The 27,862-nt window shown below is 43.0% G+C and overlaps 1 protein-coding gene across 12 annotated transcripts in view; it reads left to right on the forward strand.

The window, feature by feature from the left end:
* Nucleotides 1–27,862, forward strand: part of SDCCAG8 (SHH signaling and ciliogenesis regulator SDCCAG8) — a 229,449-nt gene that overhangs the window by 118,602 nt on the left and 82,985 nt on the right. For 10 of the 12 annotated variants that reach the window (XR_009406554.1, XM_059412519.1, XM_059412520.1 and 7 more), the window contains one exon: nt 26,439–26,566. The exons of the other annotated variants lie outside the window; for them this stretch is intronic. Coding sequence is in view for 9 of the 10 variants with exons in the window: in XM_059412519.1 (XP_059268502.1) it covers nt 26,439–26,566 (128 nt within the window). In the remaining variant the exon portion in view is untranslated. The remainder of the gene's footprint in view (nt 1–26,438; nt 26,567–27,862) is intronic. 12 annotated transcript variants of the gene reach the window in all.

Genomic DNA, 27,862 nt, shown 5'->3' on the forward strand with positions numbered 1-27,862 from the left:
AGCTCTAGAAGGTGCAGTCCCCTGTTTTACAGCTGAGGGAACCCAGGCACAGAGAAGTGAAAGGATCCGTGTCAGGTCCCACAGCTGCCATGGTACAGAAGCAGGTGTTCAGCCCCGGCGGTTTGCCCTCCGCGCCTCTACTGGTCCCATCCCGCCGGAAGTCGAGTAAATTCCTAGGAAAATGACTAATGCAGTCGTTCGCGCGAACTCAACTGGAGGAACGGGGAGCCTACGTTTGTAATAAAGTGACAGCTGCCCCCAGGACACTGAGAGAAGTACACGTCGCTGTGTCTTCATCCTGGTTTGGGCGTCGGTGGCGTTCGTCCCTTGCCACACCAGCAACACAGCGGTCTTCTCCTTTGTCTTCTTGGCTTCCTTTGTCCTTGGAAAGCGAGGCCTTTCCAAGAAGGTGGAAATTCCTTCGCCTACTTGGTTTTTGACGTGTCCAAACATTTTTAAAGAGCTACGGGATTTTAGTCCCTCTCACAGGACTACCACTTCCATCCGTGTGGGTAGATCACTTTCTGGCGCAATGGATTAGAACAGCCCGTTTCGGAGCGGTCATGTGATGGTCGTCGACCGGTTACTGGAGCCAACATTCTTCTCCAGACCTACGGCTGTGCCTGTACTCAAGCATATTCTTTCGACTGCTTTATCTTTTTCTCAGGCCGGACCTGGAGGGGGATCAGCGCAGGCAGCCTCCTGTTTACGTTCCAGTGAATTGAGAACGGAGCCGCTCTCAGTGCGCCACAGAAGGGAGGCCAACCTGCCCTTCAACTTGAAGGCTGGAGCTCGGCTTCGGCTGCGCTGCCTTTCACATGTGTGCTTCCTCTCTCCCCTAAACCCTGTGTTCAGTGCTCGGTGCTTCAGAGAATTCCTCAGAGCAGGAGTCTCGGAGAGCCCCGTGAAAGGGGGGTCCCCTGCTCTTCCTGCTCTTCCGATCCAAATGGGCAGGTGTGTCCTGTGACGCGGACAGAGAATAATTGAAAGGCAGTGTTGGTGTCTTTCTGAAAGTGAGAAAGTGCGGACTGGAGGGGGCAGCGGCTTATCCTGTTCGGAAGGCTCATTTGTTGGGGAGAGGTGATGAACTCGGTCTCCCCAGAGCATCACAGAGCATCGAGCTTCCGTGCAGTAATGACTGCAAATGCTTTCTTGACTGGAGTTGTTTGACCTCTCCGGTTACCAGGAGTCAGGACTTGGGTTGAGGTAACAGAAACCCAGAAAGGGGGAACTGATTAGTTCCAGTTACCAGACCATGTAAAATCCAAAAGCAGCTGGCGTCAGGCTCTGGAGCAGGGACTCGGGGCCACCCCAGTTTGCTGTCCATCCCAGAGCTGGACTCCTGCCTCAAGGTTGGCTCATTCCTTCACATTCTCCCACACCATGAAGTCATCTCCTTCCATCCGAACTGAAGGTAAAGGAGATGCCCTTGATCCCAGACTGTAAGAATGTGACTTCCTGGCTCCCCCCACTGCTGATCACACAGCCAACCCTTGGATGCGCACATTGGCAGCCTCAGCAGCGGCCCTGGAGTGAGGGAGAGGAGGGACACTGAGCAAGGGGAAGAGCTCTCACTAGGGGAACAGGGGTCCGGGGCCCTGGAGACGTCAAACAACAGGTGTCCCCTTCTGTTGTCTTTTTAAAAATATATAATCCCTGATTTTTCCTTCGAGGAGCAAAGTGCAAAGACGGGAAAGAAGAGTACATCTCTGTTCATGTCGGTGTGTGAGTGAGAGTCTCCATTGTCAGCACGTTACAAGGCCAAGGAGGCAGGGTTCGTCACAGGATCGCTTTGTGGTTTTCTTTCGAGAACTCTCAGAGCGCTTAAAAAGAGAGGTGGAGAAAGGATGCATAAACGAGCCCTGGCACTGGCCAAGCACTACGCCTGGTTCCCAGCAGCAGTGCGACAGGAAATGTGGCCTGGGATAGGCTGTAAATGATGAGTCTGCGACAAATGCAAAAATGGAGTGTTTGGAAACTTTTAAATTGCACAATATCCAACCGAGGGCATGATCAGTCGGTTTTCTTTCTTTCCCACTCCTTCCTTTTCTTTCTTTCTTTCTTTCTTTCTTCCTTTTCCTTCCTCCCTTCCTTCCTTTTCTTGTATCCTTTTTAAAATTAAAAAAAAAAAAAAAATCTAGTCATTTGTTTTTTATTTCATTTTACAAACTCATGTTTTGCAAATAAAATTTTAAGAAGTTAAACTTGTACACGAGAAGGTCAAACACCCTGCCTTCTCGGTCCTTACAGCAAGCCCCGGGGAAGCTGAGGCATGAAATCAGGCAGCCGGGAAGGGGGGAGGGAGCCGAGCAGAAGAGGCAGACTTTGAACCAGGTCCATCCGACTCCAGAGCCTGTGCTGTGAAGCTCCTGTTCACAAATCAACGCAAAAATGTATTTCAAAGCTAAGCAGAAATACCCTTCGAATTGCAGAATCTCAGTTCAGAGGCCAGGAGCAGGTCTCTGGCGTCAGGCTACGTCTAGCACATTCTCCGTGAACATTGCATAACTTTGCCTCTGCTCTTTCTTCTTCGGGGCAAATTATGAATGACCTGCTCTCATTTTCAGGTGACAAGGTCGGAAGCCCAAACTTCCAGTCTCTCTCTTCGTTTGTAAAGGGGACTGTAGCCCTGACATGGAAACTTGCTATTCCTTGAACTTTATTTTTTTTCCCCCTCCTGAGTTTTATTGAAGAATTTTTAGCCTCAAGTTTCCATTTAAAAGTTAAGCTTGTTTTTTTCCTTGTACTCCTTTCATGAATAAATTAAGCAGAGAACGTGTCAAAAATACTTTTAAATGGATATATGTGCAACCAACATCTTCAAGTCTTGAAATAGATGGCCTTGGTAGTTTTAAATTACGTCCTCTCTTCCTCCTCGCCCGGCCCCCCAGAGAACAGGCTGTCGGAGAGCCAGGGAGGCAAAGGCGTTTCATTTTGTTTTGGTGGACGCTGGGCCGCCAGAGAGCCCTGGGCTCCACCTGTTTGATGGGCGAGGAACCCTGGTCCCGGTGCGGCCCGGGGCGGGAGAGGTTAGAGTCGCAGGCTGCCAGAGAATGTGTCTCCACGGGTGGGTTCTGCCTAACTCTCCTGGCTCGCTCCTCTCCGTTCTGTGAAGCCCAAATGTGTGTGCAATGAAAATCGACACCGGGGATGTCTTCTCTCCCCTGCCACACAGGCCCACAGCCTGGAGCGTGGTGGTGGTCCCGGCCAACTCATTTTCTGAAGAAGCCCAGAGGAAACGGAGAAAGGATTGCCCACAGCACTTGCCGACTCAACAACAATGAACTTCAAGTTCAATGCAAATAGAAGGAGGGAAAAAAGCAAAAACCTAGAGCTGTGGCTTTAGTAGCCCCAAGTAGGAATCTTTTTCTAAAAGAAAGCTCCAAACTGCAGTATTAAGGTAAATTAAAAATGAAAACAACTTGATGTTTAATTTCTTTTAAAACACGTCTTCCTAATTGGAAGTGTTGGCTAGACCGATTATTGGGCATGACTCACTTGTTATTTAATGTTTCCCTGATACCCACAAGTAGATTATACAGTGACTCATTGATGTTCGGTGTTGGAATCAAAGCTCATATTTAGGATCCTGAGAAAGGAGGAGGTTTGGAGAATATCCAGTTTCTTCGGTGCCCTCCTCGGGGCCAGGTCTCATGGGGGACCAGGGCCCACTGCAAGGAAAACTAGATCATTAAGCTCCTCTTCTGTGAGATCGGCTTAGTGGCCAGTACAGTTCCCTGAATTCAGGAACTCAGAGTGGGCACCAAACGGGTCAGGGAACATTTGGAAGCAGACTGTGTTGCTGACATCCAGCTGAGGGACCTTGGCTCTGCATGACCTGTCCGCGGCAGGCGCCTGGTCACCTGAGGGAGGGCTGAGCGTCTCCTGCCCGGCCAGCCTGGTTGGGGGGAGAGCCAGGCAGAGTACGAAGGGCTCTCTTTCCCCTCCACCCCGTGGTGAGGGCATAATTATTCTAAATGTAGCCATACCAACAAAAGAAGTACATGAAATCGAGTAAGAAGTCACTATTGGAATATATGCAAGGGCTGGAGGTGATGGGGTGTTCGCGTTGAGCCATTCAAAGTGGGTTTCGGCAGGTTTGAGTTTTGCTGGTTTTCCAGCAGCGGATCGGAAGTGTGGTTTGCCAGGCTGGGCATAGCTTGATTTTGACACCAGTCCTGGTTCTTCTTCTGAGGACCTTCTGTCACCTTGGGAGAAGTCTCCTACCACACTTTATTTCCTACCGAGCTTAACTGTAATTTTGTGAGGATGTATGTGAGTATGAAAATCACTGAAACTCATTCAGGGTTCTGTAAGTCTGAGGTGTTACTCATCTGTTCGGAGATGATGCTACTAATACAAATTCGTGTAAAATCAATTCACTAGCCATCCCAGTGCTATGCTCAGGCTAGAAAACTTGAGGGCAGTTAAGACAAGATCAAGTTACTGAAGTCCTTTTTGGCAAGGTGGCGGCCGTGACGAATCAGGGACACCAAGAGAGTGTATTGTTAAATATATAACGTCCCATTTTCTAACTCTCTTTGTCTTTGGAGGAAAAACCACCTTGCCCCTCCTCATACAGCCCGTTTGCCCAACGAGAAATAATGAAAGCAGCTCTGCGGGCTCGGGGGCTCTCTGTGCTCTGCCTTGTTGCACGGATGGCAGTTCTGGACCCATTTCCCCTTTCTGAAATCAGGCCTTTATTCAGGATCAGGCACTACTGAATGAGTCAACAGCGTTAGGGTGAGGAAGGATGATAATTGTATTAAGGAATTAGATAAAATTCATCCACGGTGAAAACAGAGCCCCTGTCGGATCTGCAAAGGGAGCCCAAATTCAGATCCTGCGCTCGGGCTGATTTGCACAAAGGCTTTCTGTTCAAAGTGGAAGAGAGGTTGACAGCATGAGACAACTCATGTAACTAATAAACTTTTGAGATGCCGTTTCATATGTTTGCTTTTCATTAAATTCAGGAACGGTTGCGACTATGTTGTTGTGATTCAGTCAACATTTATTCCTATCTGTTTTTCATATACAAAGGCGTAGGGATGCCAGAAAATCAACTGTTAACGGAGAATTAACTTCTTTGGCATGCTTTCATACTTATCTTCCAAATTAAAGAAAATGAAATGGGCAGAAACAGAGTGTAGATTACCTCCTTTTTGTCAAAAATGGTGGGAATTTGAAAATTAATAATAAAAAAGGGAACAGATGCAGTAACATGCCAGAGGGAGATTAATGTGGAGAGTAAAATCTGTGAGCAACAAAACTGAAGCAAACTGAATCAGTGGGAGGTGGTTGTACAATCAAAATCAGGATAAAAGAGAAATTACAAACAACCCTGCACTTGTCAAAGTAGTAGTAATGAAATCCTGACTCTGCCAGCAGCGAGAACCTGTGTTAGCACTTTGGGGTAAGGATGGTAGCCGGGTGCCAGGTAGGAGGGCAGTGCGAGGTTGCTGGGCAGCAGCCATCTTGTGTCGAACAGATGGCACCGAAAGCTGGCAGGGGAGGGGCTCCTTAGCAGAACTAATCAGACAGTAACAGATAGGGCAGCTGGGAAGACTGACCACAGAGAGGGAGTCTGCGGGGTAGCCGAGTGCCATGATGTTTGCAGTGGTGTGCCCATTGGTCTGAGATAAGACCTTGCAATGTCTTTCCCATCAACGGAAGAGCGGAAACTTTTGTTCCAAGAGAAAAACTGAGTTGAACTGTAGCACCGTTGGGGGTTGGGGGCGGTGGCCATCGGGGTAGAGAGTCAGGAAGGAAGGATTGTCCATCGCGAAACGTGTGGCGTGAGTGTTCCGTCTCGGCTACGGTGGAACTTTAATTTTTTTGTGCCATTTGGAGTTGGGGGCGGGGGGCTGGGAGGGGTGAGGTTCCCGCCGTCCTAATGTGTACAGTGCGGCACGTGGAGTGATCACTTTATGTATTTTATGCATCAGAGAGTTTCTGGTACCAAGGCTGGAGTTAAAATTAGAAGAGACTTTTTGATACGATTTCCACCACGTATGTCTTTGACAAACGAAGACCCAGACCCACAGACGATACACGCGATTACGCCTAATAATTTCTCAGAACCTAACTGGAGCCGCTTGACCTCCTTTTCCCCCTGGTGAAACTGCGATGGAACGTCAAAAAGCTAAGCATCATTCAGAAACCCCAAACCTTAAAACAAAAATAAGATCAAGTCATTCTGAAAGAAATGAGAGAGAAAATGATCTATTAAATTTAATAACTCATTAAGAAATCATGTTTTTTAAATATAGAGTTGGGACGTTCATGTTAAAACTATTACTTTAACAAAGAAATCCAGATCTCCTACATCTGTTTTTGAACTAGTATCTCTCTCTCTCTCTCTCTTTTTTTTCCAGAAGCTTTGTAGCTTGGCTCAATTTATTCATTTTGAAGGGGGAGGGGGAAACATTACCAGGATTTGAAATAGGTGGTATAACATAGCCATATGCTATTTATGCAGCAGTTTCTGCAATAAATCTAATTTGGTGCTGTCAAAAAATTAGACTTATTTGATATAGCAGCACATTAGTAAATGATTGTGGCAGATTTAAAGTTGTCATTTAGTCTCTCCTTACTCTTCACAGACTCTTGCAAATTTGTCTTCTCCCCCTTTGCTCAACTCTGTGACAATGTCTCAGTTCTTTGTCCTGCAGTCCTGCAAATATTTTTCCCATCTGAAAGAAGGGCTTGTCTTTAGGTAATCGAGGAAGGCAGTGGAAGGAGGAGTACCCTCTCTGTTGTTAAAAGGCTGTGTGGACAGAGAGGCAGAAAAACCCACACACCAGAGAAGAATCATTGTCTGCTCATCATTTTCAGTTCTTAGAAAAGCAGAACCGTTAGTCTCACTCAGAATGTAGATAAATTAAGGCAGGTCAGTTCTCCATTAAGCAGCTGAAGTATTTTTACCTTCCAGCCTACGTCCATATGCTGCTTTGGGAAAACTGGTATGAACGCATGTGAGTGACATCAGCGCTTCGTCCTCACCTAGCAGGGCCCTTAGAAACGGCTTCCCTGTTCTCTAGTAAACCTAGCAACATGGCTTCAACGCCACTTTATTTTTGCTGTGAAATTTGTCTTTCGGGTGCTGGTATCAAAGTATCTAAAACTCCTTCCTCGTTTTTCTGTTTCAAAGATAAAACAAGCATCTTACACCTGAGGCAGATAACGGTTAACAGGAGTCTCCGAATTCCTTCACTCGGAGCCATCGTGATGCTATTTCCCCTTTTCTTTTTCTTCCGCACTTATGGAGGGGAAAAGTGGATGTGTGTGCACACTCACGCATCCGCGTGTGAGTGTAAGTGCTGTTCAGCTGAGCGGCTTTTCATTTGTTTACGTTCTTGCCATATACATTTTCTAAAACAAGCCTACTAGTGTGTTTCTGAAACGCAGTTTGCTAAGAATGCAGCGTTCCTTCACGGTGATTTAAGCAGCTCCTGTGAAACTAGCATTTTGCTAATACTTCTTTCTTTTAGATAGCAAACCAGACCACGGAAGTGATCGCATGACCAGTACCCTTTCCATGCTACAGAAGCAGGCATCCAGGTGACCAAACTGTTGTCAGGCACGGATTATACTGAAGAGAGAAAAAAAAAAAATACCCAGAAAAATATTAAACAGACTTGCTGGGTAAATTAGATACTAGCTCTGGAATTTTCTCCACATAAAAACAATTTATTTCGATACCATGTTTGGGAAGATAGAGGAGGAAGCACCTCTTAGAATTCATATTTGGTGTTCAAAAGCCACACCTTCAATTACATTGTATATATTACATAAGAAAGATTTCTAGGACATAGGGAATTTTGGAGAGGAAGAATAGAATTGAAATTCGAGCTAAAAAAGAATGTCTCTACACTTGGATTTGAAGCTGTCTTTGTCGGGTTTTGTTTTTGTTTTTATATTTAGCATCACAATAATTTTCTTGAACACATCTGAAGAATTGTTCTGAGAAAGTCCTTTTTTGGGGGTAAATTACAAATATCTAATCAATCAAACCCGAAAGATTCAAATTTTAGATTGCATGTTTTTAGGCTGCTTTTATTAATAAAAGCTGCCTGCAACTCCATGTCCATGAAAAAAGCTTCAATGTTTGCCTTTTCTACAAAGGATTTAGAAAATTTTCCTGGCTTGATTAATTGTGCTTAATAAAAGCATATGCAATAGGACAAAATCTTGGGGTAATTCCTCCAAATCTAAAAGCAGTGTTAGGAATGAAGTGGCCCTTAGGTTTACATTTAGCTGACATTTATTTGTAACAGTGCTTTCGTTCAAATTTGTGTCATCTCTTTTCTCCTAAAAAGGTGATCTCCCTTTTCCTTGCAAGAACACTGAATCGAGGCATGGCTTTGCCTTTTTCCTAGAGAATACAGTTGCCTAAAATGCTGGGAAATAATGCAACGTAAAGTGATTTCATGTCCGATTTATGAAGGGAGAGTGATTACTTGACAGCGGGGGATGGCACAGAAGAAATTCACTGGAGAGTATAATTTTCACCTAATTTTTATGAGTTCATTTTCTCCCCAGAACTAGCCTGTTGGTACAACTTCTATTTCTTTAGCTAGATGATGGTGTGCTTGTTGGGCAACATATATTTGAATACTATTGAAGCAGAACTGTTTATTTTTTAAATGATGAAATTTAAAATATACTCAATTTGTGTATTATGGGTTCAGTCTTTCAAAGCAGTAATGGAGCTGCGTGTTAATATATAGCTTATAATTGAAATGGTACATATTTGTACATTTTAAGCATTTCAGTGTAAAATTTCTTAATTGGAATACTCCTTCCCTTGGCTAATTCATTAGTGAAAATATTTATTCCTCAAGTTAATGCTGTATAGTACGGAGCAATTTTTACATAGTGTAAACTTGTTTATGATATTTTGATTTCACTTAAAAACTTTTATTTTGCTTCTTATACATATAGTTCATACTCGATATAATAAGAAGTGCAGACACACATGAAGGAAATACATATCAGCTGTCTGGTTTTACAAATGATCATTAAAATACCATGTCTTACTACTTTGACTCCAAATTATTGTCTTCCCGAACCCAAAAGTAATTTTCACAAGTGCATTACACAACAGAGCTTCATCTTCTGCTGGTTAGCAGGAGAGGATTTAAATCCATGCCGACAGTTCATTTGACAATGACCTTGAGGGGCTTTGCTTCTTGAAGAAGAAAGCAGAAGCTTGCGGTAAACAAAGTTCACTTCTGACAGATGGATTGAATGACAGAAAGGTTGCGAGTGCCAGAATAGCCCTGGCAGAGGAGGAAATGTTCAGTGGAATCCAACAGGAGAGGAGGTGTGAACAGGTGCAGGGTTGCTGACGGAAGGGGAACCAGATGGAAGGAGCCAGAGCCAGTTTATTTAAAGGAAAAGGCAGAAAACATTGAAAGGCTGTGCGATCAGTGGCTAAAAGTGTTCATAGAGGAAGGTAAAAATTCACAAAGCAAAACTGCACAGTGGGGTAGCTAACACTTAGCATAATGGTAGTAATTTGTGAGTTTAGTTTGGAAGTTGCAATTGAAATACATTCATCTTGGCTCTTGACACCATCAAGTACAGATATTTGAAAGTTGTTTATTTTTTTTTAAGTTTCTAAGCTTTTTTTAAATCCATCCATTAATTTAATTTTTTTCCAGCCAGAAGCTCCGTTGTGATAATACTAAAATTGTGTCGTCAGCTAGGCAAAGAAAAAAAAAAAAATTTAAGTGAAGGTTAACATTCCATTCAAATTTATCTTGTGATGCCTCAGTTTTGTTCACATATGGGAAGCAAATGCGCGCACTGTTGGGTGACATCTGTAATATCTAAGAAATTTGCAATGTTGGAATAGATGCTGTTGGTTGCTTTTGTTGTTTGGAGTCCCTGTTCATTTCATGAGGTCCAGTTTGATTGTTCCAGAAAGATTAATGCTCTCTGAAATATACACTTGCCTGCCTGATCTGCAGGTTAATTTCTGTTGTTGAGGGTGCCCTGATTTTCACTGACTTTCCGTGACCTGCCCTCAGGCGGACACCTGCAAACTCTCGAGGCATTTACAACAGGAACAGTGGAGAGTCGGGCGAGGAAGGGAGGACTTTCTTGTTTTCTTAGACCTACTAAAATTAAACTTTCTGCAAACCGAAGACATCCGTGCTAGTCATCTGCCTGGTCACATCACCCATGCCATTTACGTGGGCCCTCCTCTACCCCTGCCGCCCCTGAAATTTTCCAACGTTCCATTACTGATAAAGAGTTGCCAAGTGAGGAGTAGCTGCTATGAAGCCATCCCCAAGAGAAATGATGAAAATGTACAATTATTTTGAGATGTTAAAGATCTAGTGATTTATCTTCAAGAGTTTCTGCACACTCTTCACCAAGATTAGATACCCGGGGTGTACCCAGTGAGCGCTGTGTTCACATCCCCCGTCTCCAAGCAGCCGGATCGGGTAGCTTAACATCGGATTAGGGCGGGTGTTGAGAACATTCTGATTTTAGAGATCACATCTATGATCCATGGCTTGCTTTTGTCAGTGAGAAGAGAGAACTACAGTTTGATTAGCAATGATAGAACATACTTATTCACGCCCGTGTGCTTCATGGAGAACCGTGTGCTCTTGGTCATTTCTCTTTAAGAAATGGACACAACTGTCTATTTGGAGGAAAAGGAGTAAATAATTTCTTTGAACACAAGGAAACCGAACACCGGTATTTACAACCAGCTCCAAAGTGTGCCTCTTTCCCCTCACTTGTTAAGAAGTTTTCATTTAATAGATAATTCTTATTAACCTAAAATTCTACATAAAGTTGATTGGGGCATACTTGCCTTAATCGTAAGGTACTGAGTTTGGCATCTCTTCCATCCTAGTTCCTGAATACCTTTATAAAATCTGTTTTATAACAAATACAGAGCTTTTTTATAATAATATAGAACACTAGTGTGGTCCTGTTGTGTAAAATAATACCACAAAACTCACCTGAATTATGGGATTCAAATTGAAAGGTTGGGAAAAGAAACCGTAACAATTAGTCATCATTTGCTTACATCACAAATTAAACGGCAAGCTCTTTATAGGTGGAACTCATAGCTTTCCAGAAATACGTAAACTTAGCTGTACTCAGCAGTGTGTCTTAGGTCTAGGGGTTTTGTAATTTTTTTGATTATTATTAAATAGGCATTCGTTCAGCATTAGCTGTACTAGGCACTGTAGGTTTTTTCAGTGCAGGGGTGGTGATCCTTTGTCCTAGTGGATAAGGTGGATATAGTAACTTACCTGTGTGTGTGTGTGTGTGTGTGTGTGTGTGTGTGTAAAATCTGGAAAACATTATTTATATTTAAAAGTATTCCTTAACTCAGATCCTTGTGAGTGAACAAATTGTGAAATAAACTTAATCCAGCCCTCATTCTTGTATGTGAGGACTGAGGTGAGGGACACTAAGTGACCTGCCCATGGTCAAGAGTTCTTCAGTGAAGGCTGAGTGTGTAGTCTCCATCTCCGTACTCCTAGTCTAGCGCTGTGCCTGGTTTTCTACATTATACAGCCCTGGTATTCAGTGATAACATGACTTGTCGGAAGAAACCTATTAAAATCTTTCTGTAGGAGTCTTGCACAACCTGTTGCTGAAAGGAAAAACAATTTTCTTTTTGGACTTTTCCTCACGGTTACTAGTTCTTGAAACAAACAGAAGAGCTGTAACTTACAAACAATGACCACTTCTTGGAACACTCCTCCTGGCGGCAGTGGTCAAGATAGCTCCCAGGACACACTGCTTACTCCGTGATGAGCATGTTATTCACATTAACTCACTTAGACTCTACTTGACCCTTTCAGGTAGAGTCTGCCATGAGCCCATTTTAGAGATAAGAAAACTAAGGTGTATGGAGGTTACTACCTTGACCAAGATCACGGCACTAGCAATGAGGTGGAGTTGGGACTCAAGCCTCAGGAATTAGGCTCCAGAATAAGTTTATTTATTACACTTTGTGTGTTGCCTCTGGTAGTGGGTGACGTGAGAAAATCGATTCTGTGATCAATTCCTTTTGGAAAGTTGAATTGAATAGGGTTCTTTCCAGTTGGACTTCTCAGAGCCTTGGAAATGCTAACTAGTGCACATTGTGACTCTCTTGGAAAGGGATTTCATTTTCAGCATTTTCCAAATTTATACAACTTATGGAAACTCTTCTATCAAATCTCCACATCTCTCCCAGGAATCAGGTGTTCAGGAATACACTTTGGGAAAAATTACTCTAAATTCATTCATGGTAGGATAATTGCACCGTGTGGGAAGTTTTTTGTTTTCTTATCTGCGCCTCTGGGACTTCTCTCCCCGGCCCTTCCATTCGTGCAGAGAGCAGGTGGGTTGGTACCTTTCAGCTTAGGTTGAGTCCGTCCTCTAAAGCGTGGGGGAACATGTCTATGGTCAGCTGTGTGAGTAACGTTACAATGGGTTCTTCCGGCTACACCACTCCAACTTGAACTTTATATGGTAATAGTTCCTGAAAATAAACTTGGCAAGTAACTAGACCAGTCAGTTGGGCAGGTTTAGGCACCTCTCTCAAAGCTTGACTCTTAGAATAAGATTTCATAGAGTAAAATACCATGGATGCTTTGGGATATAAATCGTTTCAGAAAACCTTCGGCCAGGAATTACTGGCCCAGATTCAAAGTCTGGGCCCCTAAAGCAGACTCTGCAATAGACCTTACTCTCCTCCAACTCCTGCTCTCCCAGTATTGCTTCCATCTAAGTGTATCCCTTCCAGTATCCTGAAGAAATGGAGCTACTCATGGATAGTAAGCTCTAGAAGTCGAGAAGGCAAGCACTCCTAATGTGTTAATCTTTCTGTAAATACATTTGGAGGTGCCTATCATTTGTCATTATTTCCAGCAGCTCCTTGTGGTAAGATTCTCTGTAAATAATGATGTGGCAAGGATAATGATGGCGGGAACAGCGACTCTCGCGAGGCTTGCTGTGTGGGGTCCTGGCTTCCCACCCACCCCTCCCCTTACCGGGTCCGTGAGTGCTGTTTCTTCCAACAAACTCCAGCAATTTTTGTAGAGGGCTGAAACCATTCATTGGTTGATCTGAATTCCACAAAGTGCAGATTCTGCTCTGCAGTCAGTGAGAGCTACAGAGGCAAGAGATAGCTCACCAGGCGGTGGGGTGGTCGATCAAACTGGCTGACACATTGAGTAATAGGACTGCGCGGTCCTCTTGACCCACTTGGAAAGTGCTGAGTTGTTTTTTTGTTTGTTTGTTTTGTTTTGTTTTTACGAGAAACAAGTAATGAATGATATAAGGTTGATTATTGGAGATTCAAAAATCTGTTGGGAACAGATTTTTTTTTAGGAAAAATTTTAGATTTTAGGAGATTACCTCCAGATTTCAGGAGGAAAAATCTCTTAGGGAATCTGTTATTGCCATTTAACAATTACAGAAAGACTATTAAATGCTGAAGATTTTCCAACCGTACGCACATTTACTTATTAGGAGACCTAATGCATGTTCATAATGATATTTTTCTGTAATTTGCCAACTTGGCTGTGTGGAATACTTTTTACCAGGCTTTATAATTTAATTTTCATTATGCATATGTATTTGGGGAGGTGCTTCAAACCAGATCTGATTTTTTTTTTAAAGCGTTTATTTTGCTTACGTTTGTGTAATATTACGTAACTGCTTCAGCATTGGCTGTTCTTCATTTTGTATCAGAATTCTCCTTTGTTTCTCCTTTCAAGCAGTGGTGACTGGCCGACTTAAGTGAGAAATTTGTTAACGTAAAAAGGTATATATTATTTTCATAGCTTTTGCTTTTTATAAAAAATTATGAGATTTGATGTCTTCATGAAGCACTTAACGTTAGCAGGTTTTGGCAACAAAAACCTAATTGATTGGTGGCCCATGAGGATCGAAAATGACTCTCTGCTCTGAGGAAGTAGACAAAGGAGTTATGCTCAAACCCACACTGTCCAATGGAAATACAGGGAGAGCCACAACACACAAGCCGCGTATTTAATGAAAAACTTACAAATAGCCGCATTTTAAAAGATGAAAAGAAACAGGTGAAGTTAATTCCAATAGTTTATAACCCAACACAGAATGTGGTATCATTTCAGCATGTAATCAGTATAAATTAATGAGTTTTGGTTTTGTTTTTTTGTTTGGTTGGTTTTTTTTTTGCTGCTTTTTATTTTTTTTTCTAAGTCTCCCCAGCCTGGTGTGTATTATTTACACCGACAACGCCTCTCAATTCAGCCCAGCCACGTGTCAGGTAGCGGCAGCCACGTGGGGTCAGTGGCTGCATTAGAACCATGGCAGCCCTAGGCTCTTGTGTTCACTACCCCCAGCTTCCACTCAGCAGCCAGTCTGGATGCAGTTGGTTTCTCCTGAGCATAAACCCTGAATTCTATTTCTACAAGAGCTGGAATCATTCTATAAAAACAAGAAAATCATGTCAACTTTTTCAGTAATTTTGGAGCCAGTAGCCAGGCCCGTCTTTGATTAGTCCTTTTCTGCAGAACTGCCACTTGGAGCAGGCGGGGGAGGAGGAAAGAGGAAGCTGCCATTTACTGGTCATTCTTTGCAGAGCAGCTGAGCTCCGAGCTGGCCCAGCAACCCCGGGCGTCAGTTCTCCTTGTCTTAGGGACCCACCTGTGCCTTTACACCTTACAGCTGTTGCAAATAAACTTGACAATGAAATAACTAGATGCCAGGCCATTAGTTGCATGTAGACCTTCGTCAAATGGTGTTCTGGGCCGGAAGTTGCTGGTTGCTTTATATAGATTGTCTGACGGATTCAGACAACATCGTTTCACTCAATGAGAAAATGACCTTAGACCGAGGTCCCTTCCAACGGCACACAGCAAGTGGCTGGCGGGTCAGGGCCCAGATCTAGTCTGTGTGTGTTCAAAGCCCCAATTCATATCCGCTGTACAATACCACTCCTCCCATATGGCTTTTATCAGGAAATTAAGGGGATATTTTTTTTGGTGAGGAAATTTTTTTATTCTTTCTTCCAGCTTGTGAGTCTTTGAGATAATCGTGTGGATCGTTACCCTTTGATTAGTTGTCTTCTAGGAAATAATAATGAGAATCATAGTGGTACCGATTAATATTTCTGAACACATGATATGCCTGTGCTATATTAAGTATATTTTACATACAACGTCCTGGTATTCCGAAGGAGAGGTACATTATTAATCCTATCGCACATTTAAGAAAACGGAGGCATAGGGTAAGTGACGTGCTTGGGGGGCACGGCTAGTCAGTGAACACGCTGGGACTCTGATGCTAGATTCAGCTGACACCAAGGTCTGAGCTCTTAACCTTGGGCTCCTGTGTGCAGATACGTGACCCGGCCCTGCTGGCAGTGGGCTTCCGCACTGAGGCCTCAAGACCAAGGGCACAATGCTGCTTTCAGGGGCCCGTCAGGATTTTAGTTGCTTTGATTCCTTTCCTCAGGTCATGAATTCCCCTGTTTTGGGTACACTCAGAACAGGCTACCCTGTAGAAATGCATCCGAATATAGAGTTAGAATAGAGGTAGAAGCAGGTCTTCGGGAACAGAAACAGCAGTTCTGCAGCCGCGGGGATGGGGAACGCCATGGCCTCCCGGTGGCCACAAAAGAAGAAAACCCAACACACACCCAGGCTTCTTAGGAGAAGGAACCTTACAAAGGTAGGTAAGAGTAGTTGTAAGCCCATGTTCCAAGCCAAATAGAAATCACGTTAAATCATAAAATGACTCCAAGGGAAAATGTTTTTATGAGGAAAATGACCTCAGTCCCGTGGCAGAAACATGCTTCCCTAATTTGAAAGGGGGTGGGGGGGTAACATTGGAACGGGAATCCAAACACTTGGGCCCCAGTCAGTTTTCTCTTCTGTAAATATAATTGTGCTTTCCAGCTCCAGAATCCCATGCAGAATTATGGAAAGTTTATGCAGCTCTCAATCAAGTTTAAAAAAACAAATGAACTATATTTTTGTTACTAAGCCAAGGTTAGTCAGTCGAACGCATCCCTAATTCATAGGTACAAACATACTGGGTGTTTGACCAAAAACACTGCACTTCAGTAACAATGAAAACTCCACTGTCTTTATTACAGCGTTTCTCAGCTTCCTCAGATTTCTGGTAAATGCAACCATTTGACCCATAGCTATAAATGGAGATATAAATTAAAAAGTACTTCTAAGAAACAAAACAAAACCAAACCAAAAAAGCATGGCAGCAACTCTTACAAGACGACCGATGCAAAAAATCAGAAATTAGAAATTAGAAAAATTAGAAGGAGCAGATCATCATTCCATTTGCTCCCTGGATCTTTAGAACAGCATCTGAGATTTTCATGCAGCAGCTTTGGAACAACAAAGTGCCTTCTGTTTCCAGTCGCTGGTGCTGGGCACCTGAAGGTACAAGGCTGAGCAGTGAGCCCAAGAGCTTCCCAGCAAGGGCAACAGCAGCAGCAGGCAGCCTTCCTCATTGGACATTATGACCTGGACTATCAAGTGGAGTCCATTATATTCGGTATAGTTTGCTCAAGGGAGCAGAGCCGTAATTAGTATATATTTTAGACATCTTTCTACTGTAAGTGGTCAGATTTCTGTGGGTCTGCTGCCTGGAAAAATCCTTCCAGGTGGAACGTCTAACCTCCCAACAGCCCAGATAAATGAAGCATGCCTCTATCAGACGTGGGAAATCCAGTGTGATAAAGTGTATTTAATAACTGTACTTCTTGCTATTATAGCCTATTCCTTAATAAATTTAGTAGCCACGAAGCAGCCAACACATTGCCCATTTAATAATGGATCTGAGAAATAAGTTTCAAAAACATTTTAATAATAGAAACTTTTTTTAGTCAGTGGTATCACAACGTGACAATGATGCCACGTCCATGAACAGGTTACGGAAAAGTTGTTACAACATATACATGGATCCTACTGATGTCCCATCTGAAGTTACTCGTCAGAAGGATGCATTATGGGGACTACACAGATACACTGACATTTTTTGGAGAGGAAAGGCAGGGATGGGCCAAAGTGATCAGTTTGCATTGAAGGTCAGAGATGGAAAACGTGGATGTTTCGACAATAGGAAGATGCAAAGGCAAATTCATGATCTAATTTATTTTCTGCAGTAGCATATTTGTTTTTATTCTTTGGTCTAGTGAACTGGGCCCATGGTGTCGTGAACGAGGAGAGACTTAGATCACTTACGCATCAGAGACCTCTGAGCTCTGAGATGTTTTAAGGGTGAAAACCGCTGGAATGTGCATTTGGTGGTGGTACAGTGTCAGCATCTACCTACGGTAGCTACCATGTCTAGGAAACGACTTCAGAAATTGCTCTTGCTATTGCTGTAGTAATAAGTGCTCTCCCTGCTTCTAATGTTGTCCCTTCCCCATCTGTTCCCCACACTGCAGCCAGAGTGATCTTTCTGAAGCATGAGTGTGATCACAACACTCCCCTGCTTAAAACCCTACGTTGGCTCCCTACTTCCCTCAGGATGAAGTCCTTAAAAATAGCTCCGTGTTCTGGCTCCTGCCTACATCTTCAGTGTCTTCTTTCTCCAGCCTCTCTCTACCAGCAGCTCGCTGCTGCCCTGAACGTGTCTGTACCACTCTCTGGTGGTGCCAAGGCTGTGCGCAATGTTCCAGAGGCACCTGGGTTATCGCTCCTCCCCGAATCTTTGCACACGCTGTCCACTTCACTTGTTAGCAAAATTCTTCTCATTCTTTGGATGGCTTAATTACAACTCATTTTCAGCCTCTCACATTTCTGCTTCCTAAGATCCTCCCTGACCGTACCTCGCCTCTCCTGGTCTGTCTTCCTGTACGATAGCAGGCCTTTGGCCCTATTTTCCTGTTTATTTCCCATTCTATTTCAGTTCTTCTTTCTTGTCTGTTTCCTTCACCATGAATTCTGAAGGCACGGTGGCGGTCTGTGCGTGGCTCAGAAGAGGTGTTTAAGTGTTTGTTGAATGGATGAACAGTAGGAGTCTGACCGAACCTCTCATGTGAGGCAATGCCATGGAATGGAAGTGCCCTGAACTTGAAGCCAGAAGACAGGTGTCAGTTCTAGCTCTGCACTCTGTGTGCCATTGAGCACATCTCTGAATTCTCTGGGTTTGAGAGTTGTCCATAAATGTCAAGCAAGGTTAACTGTTCCATCTCCCTGCCTTCCGGAATTGTTATGAGGAGTAGAGAGGTCAATGCATTGGAATGTTCTTTGCAAAACAGAAAGCACAGGTACGGGGAGGACCCTGAGTTGGTAAGAGTCCGTGGTTTTGTCTGAAGTAAACGCAAGTCGCGCTCTTGGAAGCAAGCAGTATCTCGTCGAGCATGGCCTCCTTTGCTTGATGGTTAGAGCTTTCAAGTTATTTTGGAGATACTGTAAAAGAACACTTTTGGAGAGCAGATTATTTTTAGGGCTGTTTTTGTTAATTATTTCCTTTCTTTTGTGTTTATTCCTTTGAAAGACGATCTCCTTTCTGTTTCTGCTTCCTTTCCTAGAAGTGACTCATGTTCTAATCTGATAACTCATCTTTCAACGTTGTACTTAAAATTCTGACACACTTTGCAGTGAAGAAAATAGAAATAATTTCCTCTAGGAAATATGTATGATGCCATTAGGGGATTTTTGCGTACTTGAGGAAGTAGGGGTTACTGAAAACTACTCCTCTTGTATTTTTTTTTATCCTGTTTTGTTCTATCCTAGTATTTCTACGTTTGCTCAGACCGGAGAACATAGCCCCTGTTAACAGTGAACAAGTACAGGATTTTGTGTTCTTGTCAAACATGGAAGACATCATGTTGTCTACTAATTTTACTGTTTTTATTTTGTTATTGTCCATACCAGTGTAAAACTGAATCGAATTGTTGGCCAGAGTAGGGATTTTCTGATCAGTAGACAGGAGGAAACTTAAACCTGTGTGGAGACTTGGTACTTTCCATCTCCTAGAGTTGGTCATTCATTCATTTGTTCATTCGTTCATTCATTTGTTGATTCATTCATTTATTCATTCATCAAATATCTGTTGACCACACAGCTATATCCCAGGCATCATTCCAGGCTCTTGGGATAAATTAGTGAGCAAAACCAAGGTCTCTATTTTTTTAGGTACTTACCTTCCAGATAAGATATACGTGTCTTATCTTCTAGGATTTTGTGGCCAGGTTGAGGCCAGAGATGTAGTTGTACACCTTTCAATGCCTTTTTTTTTTTTTTTTTTTTTAGATTTTATTTATTATTTGACAGAGAGAGAGACACACAGCGAGAGAGGGAACACTAGCAGAGGGGAGTGGGAGAGAGAAAAGCAGGCTTCCCGCTGAGCTGGGAGCCCTATGCGGGGCTCCATCCCAGGACCCTGGGATCATGACCCCAGCCCAAAGCAGATAACTGAGCCACCCAGGTGCCCTCCTTTCAGTGCTTTGTTAAGGCCAATGAATTTCATTAAGGAGGAACAACTAACTGACAGTGTCACTGTAGGAGGAAGTGACCCAATAACATATGGGACAAATGGAGAAGGAGAAGGGAACCATCTTGGAATTCGGCTGTCCAGGTGGATATATAGGTATTAAAAGACACACACTTAGGGATAATCTAATTATTTCAAAGATCTTGTTGTCCTTTTAGGCTTCTCTCATTTCTCTGCGCCCCCTAATGAACTGGAGATCGAAGCATAAGGATTTGTGCTGTGGACTTGAGAGTCAGGTCGGCCTGGATTTCCTGGTTCTGCCCCTTAATAACTAAGAGATTCTGAACAAGTAACATTACCTTTCTTGGCCTTGGTTTCTTCATTTATAAAGTAAGGACAATAAGAGAATCTACCTCAGAGGGTTGCTATGAGGATTAAACGAAAGGATAACTGTGAAGAGCTTAGCCCGTGGTAAGCATTAATAAATAATAACTTACTAAAATTATTAATCCTTTAAGGTAGGATTTTTTTCTGCTCTATTTGAATGAAGAACCCCAAGATTAAATAAAGTTACTTGTCCATGGCCACACAGGTAATAAGAAAGTGAATGCCATTTTTCGACACTGTAGCTATGTGTTTTCTACTGTATTCTATTGCTCCTCAAGATGTAATTTTCCCAGAACAGAGGAAATCAACTGAAACTGGTGTGTATGCATTTGTGTAAAGCTGAATAAATAAGTAAAAATAAAAATTAAAAAAAAAACACAAAGCAACCAAAACTGTAAGCAAATATTTAATTCTAGTTCACAGTAGATATGCTTTCTTTTTTTCTTTTTTTTAAGATTTTATTTATTTATTTGACAGACAGAGATCACAAGTAGGCAGAGAGGCAGGCAGAGAGAGAGGAAGGGAAGCAGGCCCCCTGCTGAGCAGAGAGCCTGACGTGGGACTCGATCCCAGGACCCTGAGATCATGACCTGAGCCGAAGGCAGCAGCTTAACCCACTGAGCCACCCAGGCGCCCCAACAGTAGATATGCTTTCTGTAGTAGATCAGCAATTCTGAAAGTACTCTCTGTGTATATTGTATAAGATTGAACAAAAGAGTAAACATGTTGAAGACAATGGGAGCCACGTTTCTCACTGTTGAGGAGGAAAGTTATAGTGATGGAAAGAGGGGAACTAGGTTCTACCTATGTTGTTGGATCAGAATTGGAGAGATTGGTGTGAATGTACATGTACTATTAGTATAAACATATACTAATTGTATATGGCCATATACATACACTAATTGTATATGTATATAAACATATACTAATTGGAAAAATACTTATATATTTACACATTTATATGTGTATTCCCATCCTGGTCCTGTCTACTAAGGTGACCTAGGAGCAGACTTCTTGGTAGCAGTGTATACCACATGATGATAGATCTTGGTTTCTACATACTATTCTCCACTAAAAGGCAGAAGAGTTCCTTGGACAAAAGCTGATCCCAAGACTTGGGAGCCTGAAACATCTTGGTGGGGGTTGAAAGCCAAGAAGTTCATAGGGATAATAGAGATATAGGAAACAGCTTGAAGGGGTTCGCACGGGCCAAATCTAGGATGAGTTGAACCAAAAAAAAAAAAAAAAAAAAGACCACAATAGATTATAGCCCGCTGAGTAAAAAAAGAATCCATGACTCCATGCTAATATCAATGAATTAATAATGGGAGAGAAAGGAAAGCCCGTTCTTACAGCACAATGTCAACTAATAAGTGAGAAAGAATGTTAGAGTAGAAGAGTCACCATTGGATATAAAACTCATAGATGAGAATTTAATGAGGAATAGGGTAATTATTTACATGGTCTTAGCATCTCCCAACAAATTACCTCTGAATTACAAAGAGGGAAATAATAGCTTTATAGTGGAGAAGCTTGGGAGAGGCCACCTAACCAGTGTTGTGCCAGGATTGGCTCACACCGGCTTGTGAAAGCCAACTGTGTGTATTTCTTCCTAACTCCTTGTTCTCTGATGTTACATTGGTAACTTGAAACAGGCCGTGATAGAAGCATTTACACTGAAAATTGGTAAACACTGCAAATAAGCAGTTTCCCCCCTCTGGGGATCAGTTATTAAACATGTTAATAGCACAGCAATGACATTAACCAAATGATCAAAGAGAATATCGCCAGTGTTGGGACACATGGACATCATGTGTCTTAACTCACAATGACACCCCTACCTTCCTGCTGCTTTTCTCTATAATACCATCAAGAATGGCTCTCAGCTGGTAAGCATGTTATGCCTCATAATTTTGTCATACCAGTATTCTACTATCACGGAGCTCTGGGTATTGTACTTTGGAAGGGAAACACCATTTCACCAAAAGGGTTGTATGTTTAATACTCCAACTGCAGCCCTAGTGAAAAGGTAACTAGAATCATGGCATATGGGATTGGTGCCTCAAATCACCACCGCTATAGGCCCCATGCTCATGTTATACTTGAAGCCTTCATCATTTCTGTCCTAGACTCATCGATGAACTTTAGGATCATCAGAAACTTTTTTTTAAAGATTTTATTTATTTATTTGACAGACAGAGATCACAAGTAGGTAGAGAGGCAGGCAGAGAGAGAGGAGGAAGCAGGCTCCCCACTGAGCAGAGAGCCCGATGTGGGGCTCCATCCCAGGACCCTGAGATCATGACCTGAGCCAAAGGCAGAGGCTTAACCCACTGAGCCACCCAGGTGCCCCAGATCATCAGAAACTTTTAATCCTTCAATGTTGCTATAAAATTTAGAATGTCCTTTAAAAAATCTAATAAGTCATTTTTGCTGTGACGTGAACATTTTAGAAATAGCAGGATTTAAAATAATAAATGATACAAAAATTTGAGGATCAAAAACATAGAGTGAATTCTTCAGTCCATTTCTTTAATGGGATGGTAAATATCATTGCAGACATTTTTAGAGAATATAATGAGCCAAAACTGTCATTGGAAAAAAGGAGTGACAATACCTCTCTGTGTACTTAGTCCATGTTTGAGGACTGTCCAGTGCTTGTGTACTTCCTTTAACTATTGACTGTCATCAAGAAAACGTGGACATGCCCACATATGGCCACTGGGGATGGTGAGTAACTTGGAGACGACGGTAGATGTTCCTATTCTACTGCCTTTGCTCCTTTTTAAAATCAGCTCTATGGAGGTCGATTTAAATATAATAAAAATCACCAGTTGTAGGTGTGCAAGAAAAAATATTTGGACAAATATATACAGAGGTGAAACCATCATAATCCTGACACAGAACACTTCTGTCAGCCCTAATGTCCCTCACGCCCCTTTGTTCCCTCACACACACCCCCTGTTCTTAGATCCTACGGCTCTAGTGTTTACTTTTCTAGAATGTCATGTAAATGAAATCATACAATATGTTTTCAGGTCTGGCTTCTTTAACGAAGCATCCTGCCTTTGAGGCTCACCCGTGTGTGCTACTTACAGTAGCTGTTCCTTTTTATTCCTACAAGTCCCAGTAGCCCCACAAGGCGATACCACCAGTTTAACCAGTTAGCGGTTAGTGGGCATTTAGATTGTTTCCAGCTTTTAGCTGTTATGGCTAACTCTTTCAGCCCTGTTTTAACCACAACCAAGAAATTGTTCCTTACTGCCATCGCTTTTATCCCAGTTGATCAAAGACGGCTAACTACAAGTTTGATGAAGCGAGATCGTCAGTGTTCTGAGTGCGAGCTGAAAGAAACCCAGGTGGGGGAGACTGGTACAGCCACCCTTCCTGACGCTCTCCTACCCAGCTGGCACTGGCCTCTCATTTTCTTTGCTTCGGTAGCTTTCCCCCTTGTAGATTTCTTTTGGTGTGTTCCACCGTCTGCTTCCGGTTTTAGCCATTTTGAAGTCCCTGTCGGGAACAAGAGCTCTGCCATATTTATCTGTTTGACCCAGCGCCTAGCGGAGTGCCTTTCACATAATAAGAGTTATGATAAATATTAAATGCATTGAATTGGGTTCTTCTCTAATCCCTCCCTTGGATACATAAGTGGTTTTTATGAGTTCTTTCGATCCACCATTGCATTGCCTCTAGAGCGCCATAAAATAGGTTTCCCTAAATCAGAATATTTCAAATCCCTCCTCTGCCTTCACATCACTTACAATGTAACCTTCGAGCCTGTGGCTTCTCTCAGCTGTAATGTGAGAGGATTTGATTAAACAGATCTGAGATTCCCTTTCAGTTCTAACATTCTAAGGTTTTATAAAAAGCCTACTATGTCAGAAGGAACCTGCGAGGGGAGAAGGTGCCACAGAAGGAAAGGGGGCTAGAGGGAGGGAAGAGGAAAGTCAAGCTATGCCGTGTCTTTGTGCAGTGAAAACAATGTTAACTAGACTACTGGTGATCATTCATACTTGTACAGATATCGAGCCATTGTGTTGTACACCTGAAACTAATAGATGTCAATTATACCTCAATTAAAAATTACAAAACAACATGTTTCTTAAATAGAATAAAAATTGGAGAAGCACTCAAGAAACAAAACTTGGTGTATGATACAACATTCGTTGGTATAGTATTGGGGTTTTTTTAGATTTTATTTAGGTATTTGAGAGAGAGCTTGTATACAAGTTGGGTCGGGGGGTGGGGAACAGAGGGAGAGGGAGAAGCAGGCTTCCTGGTGAGCAGGGAGCCCAAGGTAGGGCTCCATCCCAGGACCCCAGGATCATGATGGATCACCTAGCCTTCTCAGTATGCATTCTTTTAAATTGTCTTATTTTATAAGGAAAACTACGATAACGATGGTTATTTTTTTCCATAGTCAATTTAGAATATCAGTTATGAGGCAACTTCGCATGCTAAAAATTGACGTTGAGACTGGCAACCCCTTTATGTAAGAGAACCATAGCCCTGGTTTGCAAAGGCTCTTGTCCTGGCGTGATTATCAGTAGCGCTCCTTTTCACTCTCCAGTGGATGCTGGTTTTGAGCAGTGCACTGTCCAGCTACCTGGTTATTAGTGGTCTCAGAGCCTCACATCTCCCTGCCTGTAACCAGGGGTCTGACCTCGGGGTGGTCCCTCAGTGGAAGAGTCCACAGTGCTCTTTTTAGGCTGATTCCTTGCACAGCAGGGTCTCTAGCTGGCGAAGCCACTAGAACCACTCTCTTCCAGGCACTCTGCTCTTTGACATGTCTGAAAAGTTTTTGCCTCCTCATTCCAGCCTTGAGCAGATTCCCCAGCCTCGGTAAAGACAGCATCTTCCCTTCCCCCAGGGCAAGGGTCTAAGAACATCTATTCATTCATTAAGCCTTCACTGCCCGCTGCTGGTGTGCCAGTCCTGAGCTGGGCTCCGGATTTAGAGAGACAGAGATGACAAGAAGCAGTAAGTCAAGTGTGACTAACGCCATCGTAGTGGGACGTATTCATTTACAACATATATTAAGGTCACCGAGGAAGGAATACTTAATTTCGAAGAGAATGGACGGAGAGGGGAGAATTTTGAGCAGACCTTAAAGGAGTAGTGTTCACTGAGCAGAGGGACAGGGGTGGGCAAGGGATGCAGGGGAGGAACAGGACGCAGGGGGGGGGGGGAAGCCATCCCAGGAAAACAGAGAGACATATGCAGTGGTCCATGGGCAGAAGACGCATGGTGTGACTGGGAAGGCAAAAAGTGGCCTAGTGTATCTGTTTGTTGCAATATACCGGTTTGGAACTGAGTGTGAGGGAAGACCTTGGAGCAGGTCCAAGGGGGGCTGTTATTAGATGCACCAGAAGGGACCTTATTTCACATTTAGCGTGGACTCCTGATGTTCCGGTTGAGTGAGGTATGGGTATAGATTCCTCCTGAACTTTTATACTACAACATTACCGCATGCGTTGACCAGTTTCAATACAGACTTTCCTTATGTTGCTTTATAATTAGAAGCCAATGAATCGAAGCTCCACAGCGGTATGTAGACGACTAGTGATAGCTTTATGGAATTGTTTATTTTTAGTTTGGCAAAGGCAAGGCAGTAAATATCTCAATTAGTAAACTAAAACAGCACGGATGAGAAATGCCCACAAGGAGATAGGAGTTAGAAATAACTAAGTCAGTTAATTAAAGGACCTCATTTCACTTACCTGTGTTTAGAGTATAAGGAACCAACCTAATGTGTGTGTGTGGGGGGTCAGTGTCGCTGTCAGAGGTGTGGTCCTGTCTTCTAATTGTTCAGACAGTTTCTGTCTTTAGGAAACACTTTAGAAGCGGAATAACCCATCTCACTGGGTCAGTAATCCCATCACCACGGGTAGGACATTGTCTTGGACTATGGGATATTCTCATCCTGCAAACTTGCTTCAATGTGAACCAAAAGGGGTCTTCATTAGGAAGTGCTGGGGGAAGTTACTTGTTCTCGTGGTCATATTTCTGTTCCCATTACGTGGCCTAATATGTGAAAACGTTTAACGAAAAATGCAGAACCATTTCCCTGCTCCTGGATAAGATTCCCTAGACTCTATCTGAGATTCCGTTTTAAGTTGGGGAGGAAAAGCAGAGGTGGTCTACAAAGCTGAGTTTCAAAAATTTAAGTTGTGGTGTATTGAACCGTGCCGTTCGTAGGACTGCAAGATCTGTAGGAAGTATGGACCGTTCAAAAGTTAAAACACGGGATGGTGGCCCAGAATGTTGACAGTCTTACTGAAAAGGAAGTTTGTGTTTTCAGGTTACGAAATACTAGTATTTGGATATCACGATTTCTTGATTTTTGGAAGTTGTATCCTGGAATCTGTTTCAATTTATGGCATGTATTAAACACAGCATGAAAGGCCCTTTGGCTCTCCTCCCCCAGGGGGCCAGGGTTGAGGGGGATGGGGGGTTGGGGGGAGGGGAGAGGGAGCTGGGACGGTGGAAGGGTAGGGGAACAGGGGGTCTGACAAAGATTGTTATCTTCTGCTTCACAGTTTACTGCATTCAGCTCTCCGTGGTCTGTAGGGGAAATGGTGAGGCTCGGTGCGTGTGTAGATGACATTTCTGTCTGTCTCCTCTCTGCTTTGTAGACTGGAAAAAGATAGCATTCAGCAGAGCTTCAGCAACGAAGCAAAGGCCCAAGGCCTTCAGGCCCAGCAAAGAGAGCAGGAGCTGACACAGAAGATACAGCAAATGGAGGCCCAGCACGACAGAACTGGTAGGTGGTAGGAGAGATTAGAGCCTGGGCACTGGCTCACAAGCCAGGCCCACGCCTTACTGTGAAATGACATCAGGAACACCTGTAACCTTTGGCTGGCCGAAGGGAGCAGATGCTAACTACACCGGAGATTCCGAATTACATATTAGTTAGCGTTTAAAAGAGAAAATGGAAAGTATTGCCCACTGTCTGTTGATTTCAGAGTGCTGCTCTCACATCTGTTGCACCATCTGGATTATGAGTTTATTTACCTGTGTTCAAGAAACGTAAAGCTGAGAGAGACCACAACAAAGTAGAAAAACAAAGGGCTTGTTTTTGGCTGGGTTTTCAGGCACACATGTTATATAAAAAAATAGCATCAGAAGCTCTGCGGGAAATGCTCTGAGCTTACAGTTAGAGTCTCCTGAATAGCATTGAACAGTTCCCACAGTACACACATTATAGCTCCTCTAAAAGCCTAATGAGTTTGCTTCAGCATCCAAACTGGAGAAAAGCTTTAGCCATTAATCGGTTCTTAATTCACTCTCGCAGCTGGATGTAATTCAGTGGCTCCAAATTGATATGTTCCTTTATTTAATCTTTGCAGCTTCGAACATTTTTAGCATTTGTATGATTTCCCCACCTCCCCCAGCCCAATCTAGAGTGATGTTTAATCCTTTGCATTCTTCAAGTTCTCAAACTGCTGTGAAAACTCACTAATACAAGGCATTGACCACAGCTGGCAGCTTGGCTAAAAATCGCCATCTTTCATCACATCGGTGCTGTTTCGCAGACGGAGTTGGCCAGTAACTCTTCACCTTTCATTTGAAAGTAAAATGCACTTTTGTTCGAAGCAGGCAGTTTGATGCGTTCAGCTGGAGTGTTCTGTAGCTCCTTTCACTTTCGAGTTGTGTGTTCACAGACAGTGTGAGTCAAAACAAGACTGCGTCAGTCATTATAATTCCACACCGCATACTCTGAGCTGATTGTCCTATTAAAACAAAAGTTTAATTCATCCTGCCTCTTCCAGAAAAGTGTTGCTTAATTTCTAGTGCCTTGATTTATTTTGCTTTGTAGGCTCTATGCTTTTTGCCAGTCAGTGGCTGAAATCAGAAAGAAAGCCTGACACATAAAGATAATTTTCACATGATCTCGTGTACGCTGTATTTGATGACAGGGTAAAAAAGCGAGTGCTCATCCTATAGGTGAGAAATGGTAACATAACCTCCGTTAAGTCATCCGTTTGCTCATAAAGAGGCAAATGTCATACTGACCCACATGATACCCTCCTGCATTTTCCCAGACTCAGGAGGTGTT

The sequence above is a fragment of the Mustela nigripes genome, chromosome 10 (assembly GCF_022355385.1).
Source record: "Mustela nigripes isolate SB6536 chromosome 10, MUSNIG.SB6536, whole genome shotgun sequence".
Lineage (NCBI taxonomy): Eukaryota > Metazoa > Chordata > Mammalia > Carnivora > Mustelidae > Mustela > Mustela nigripes.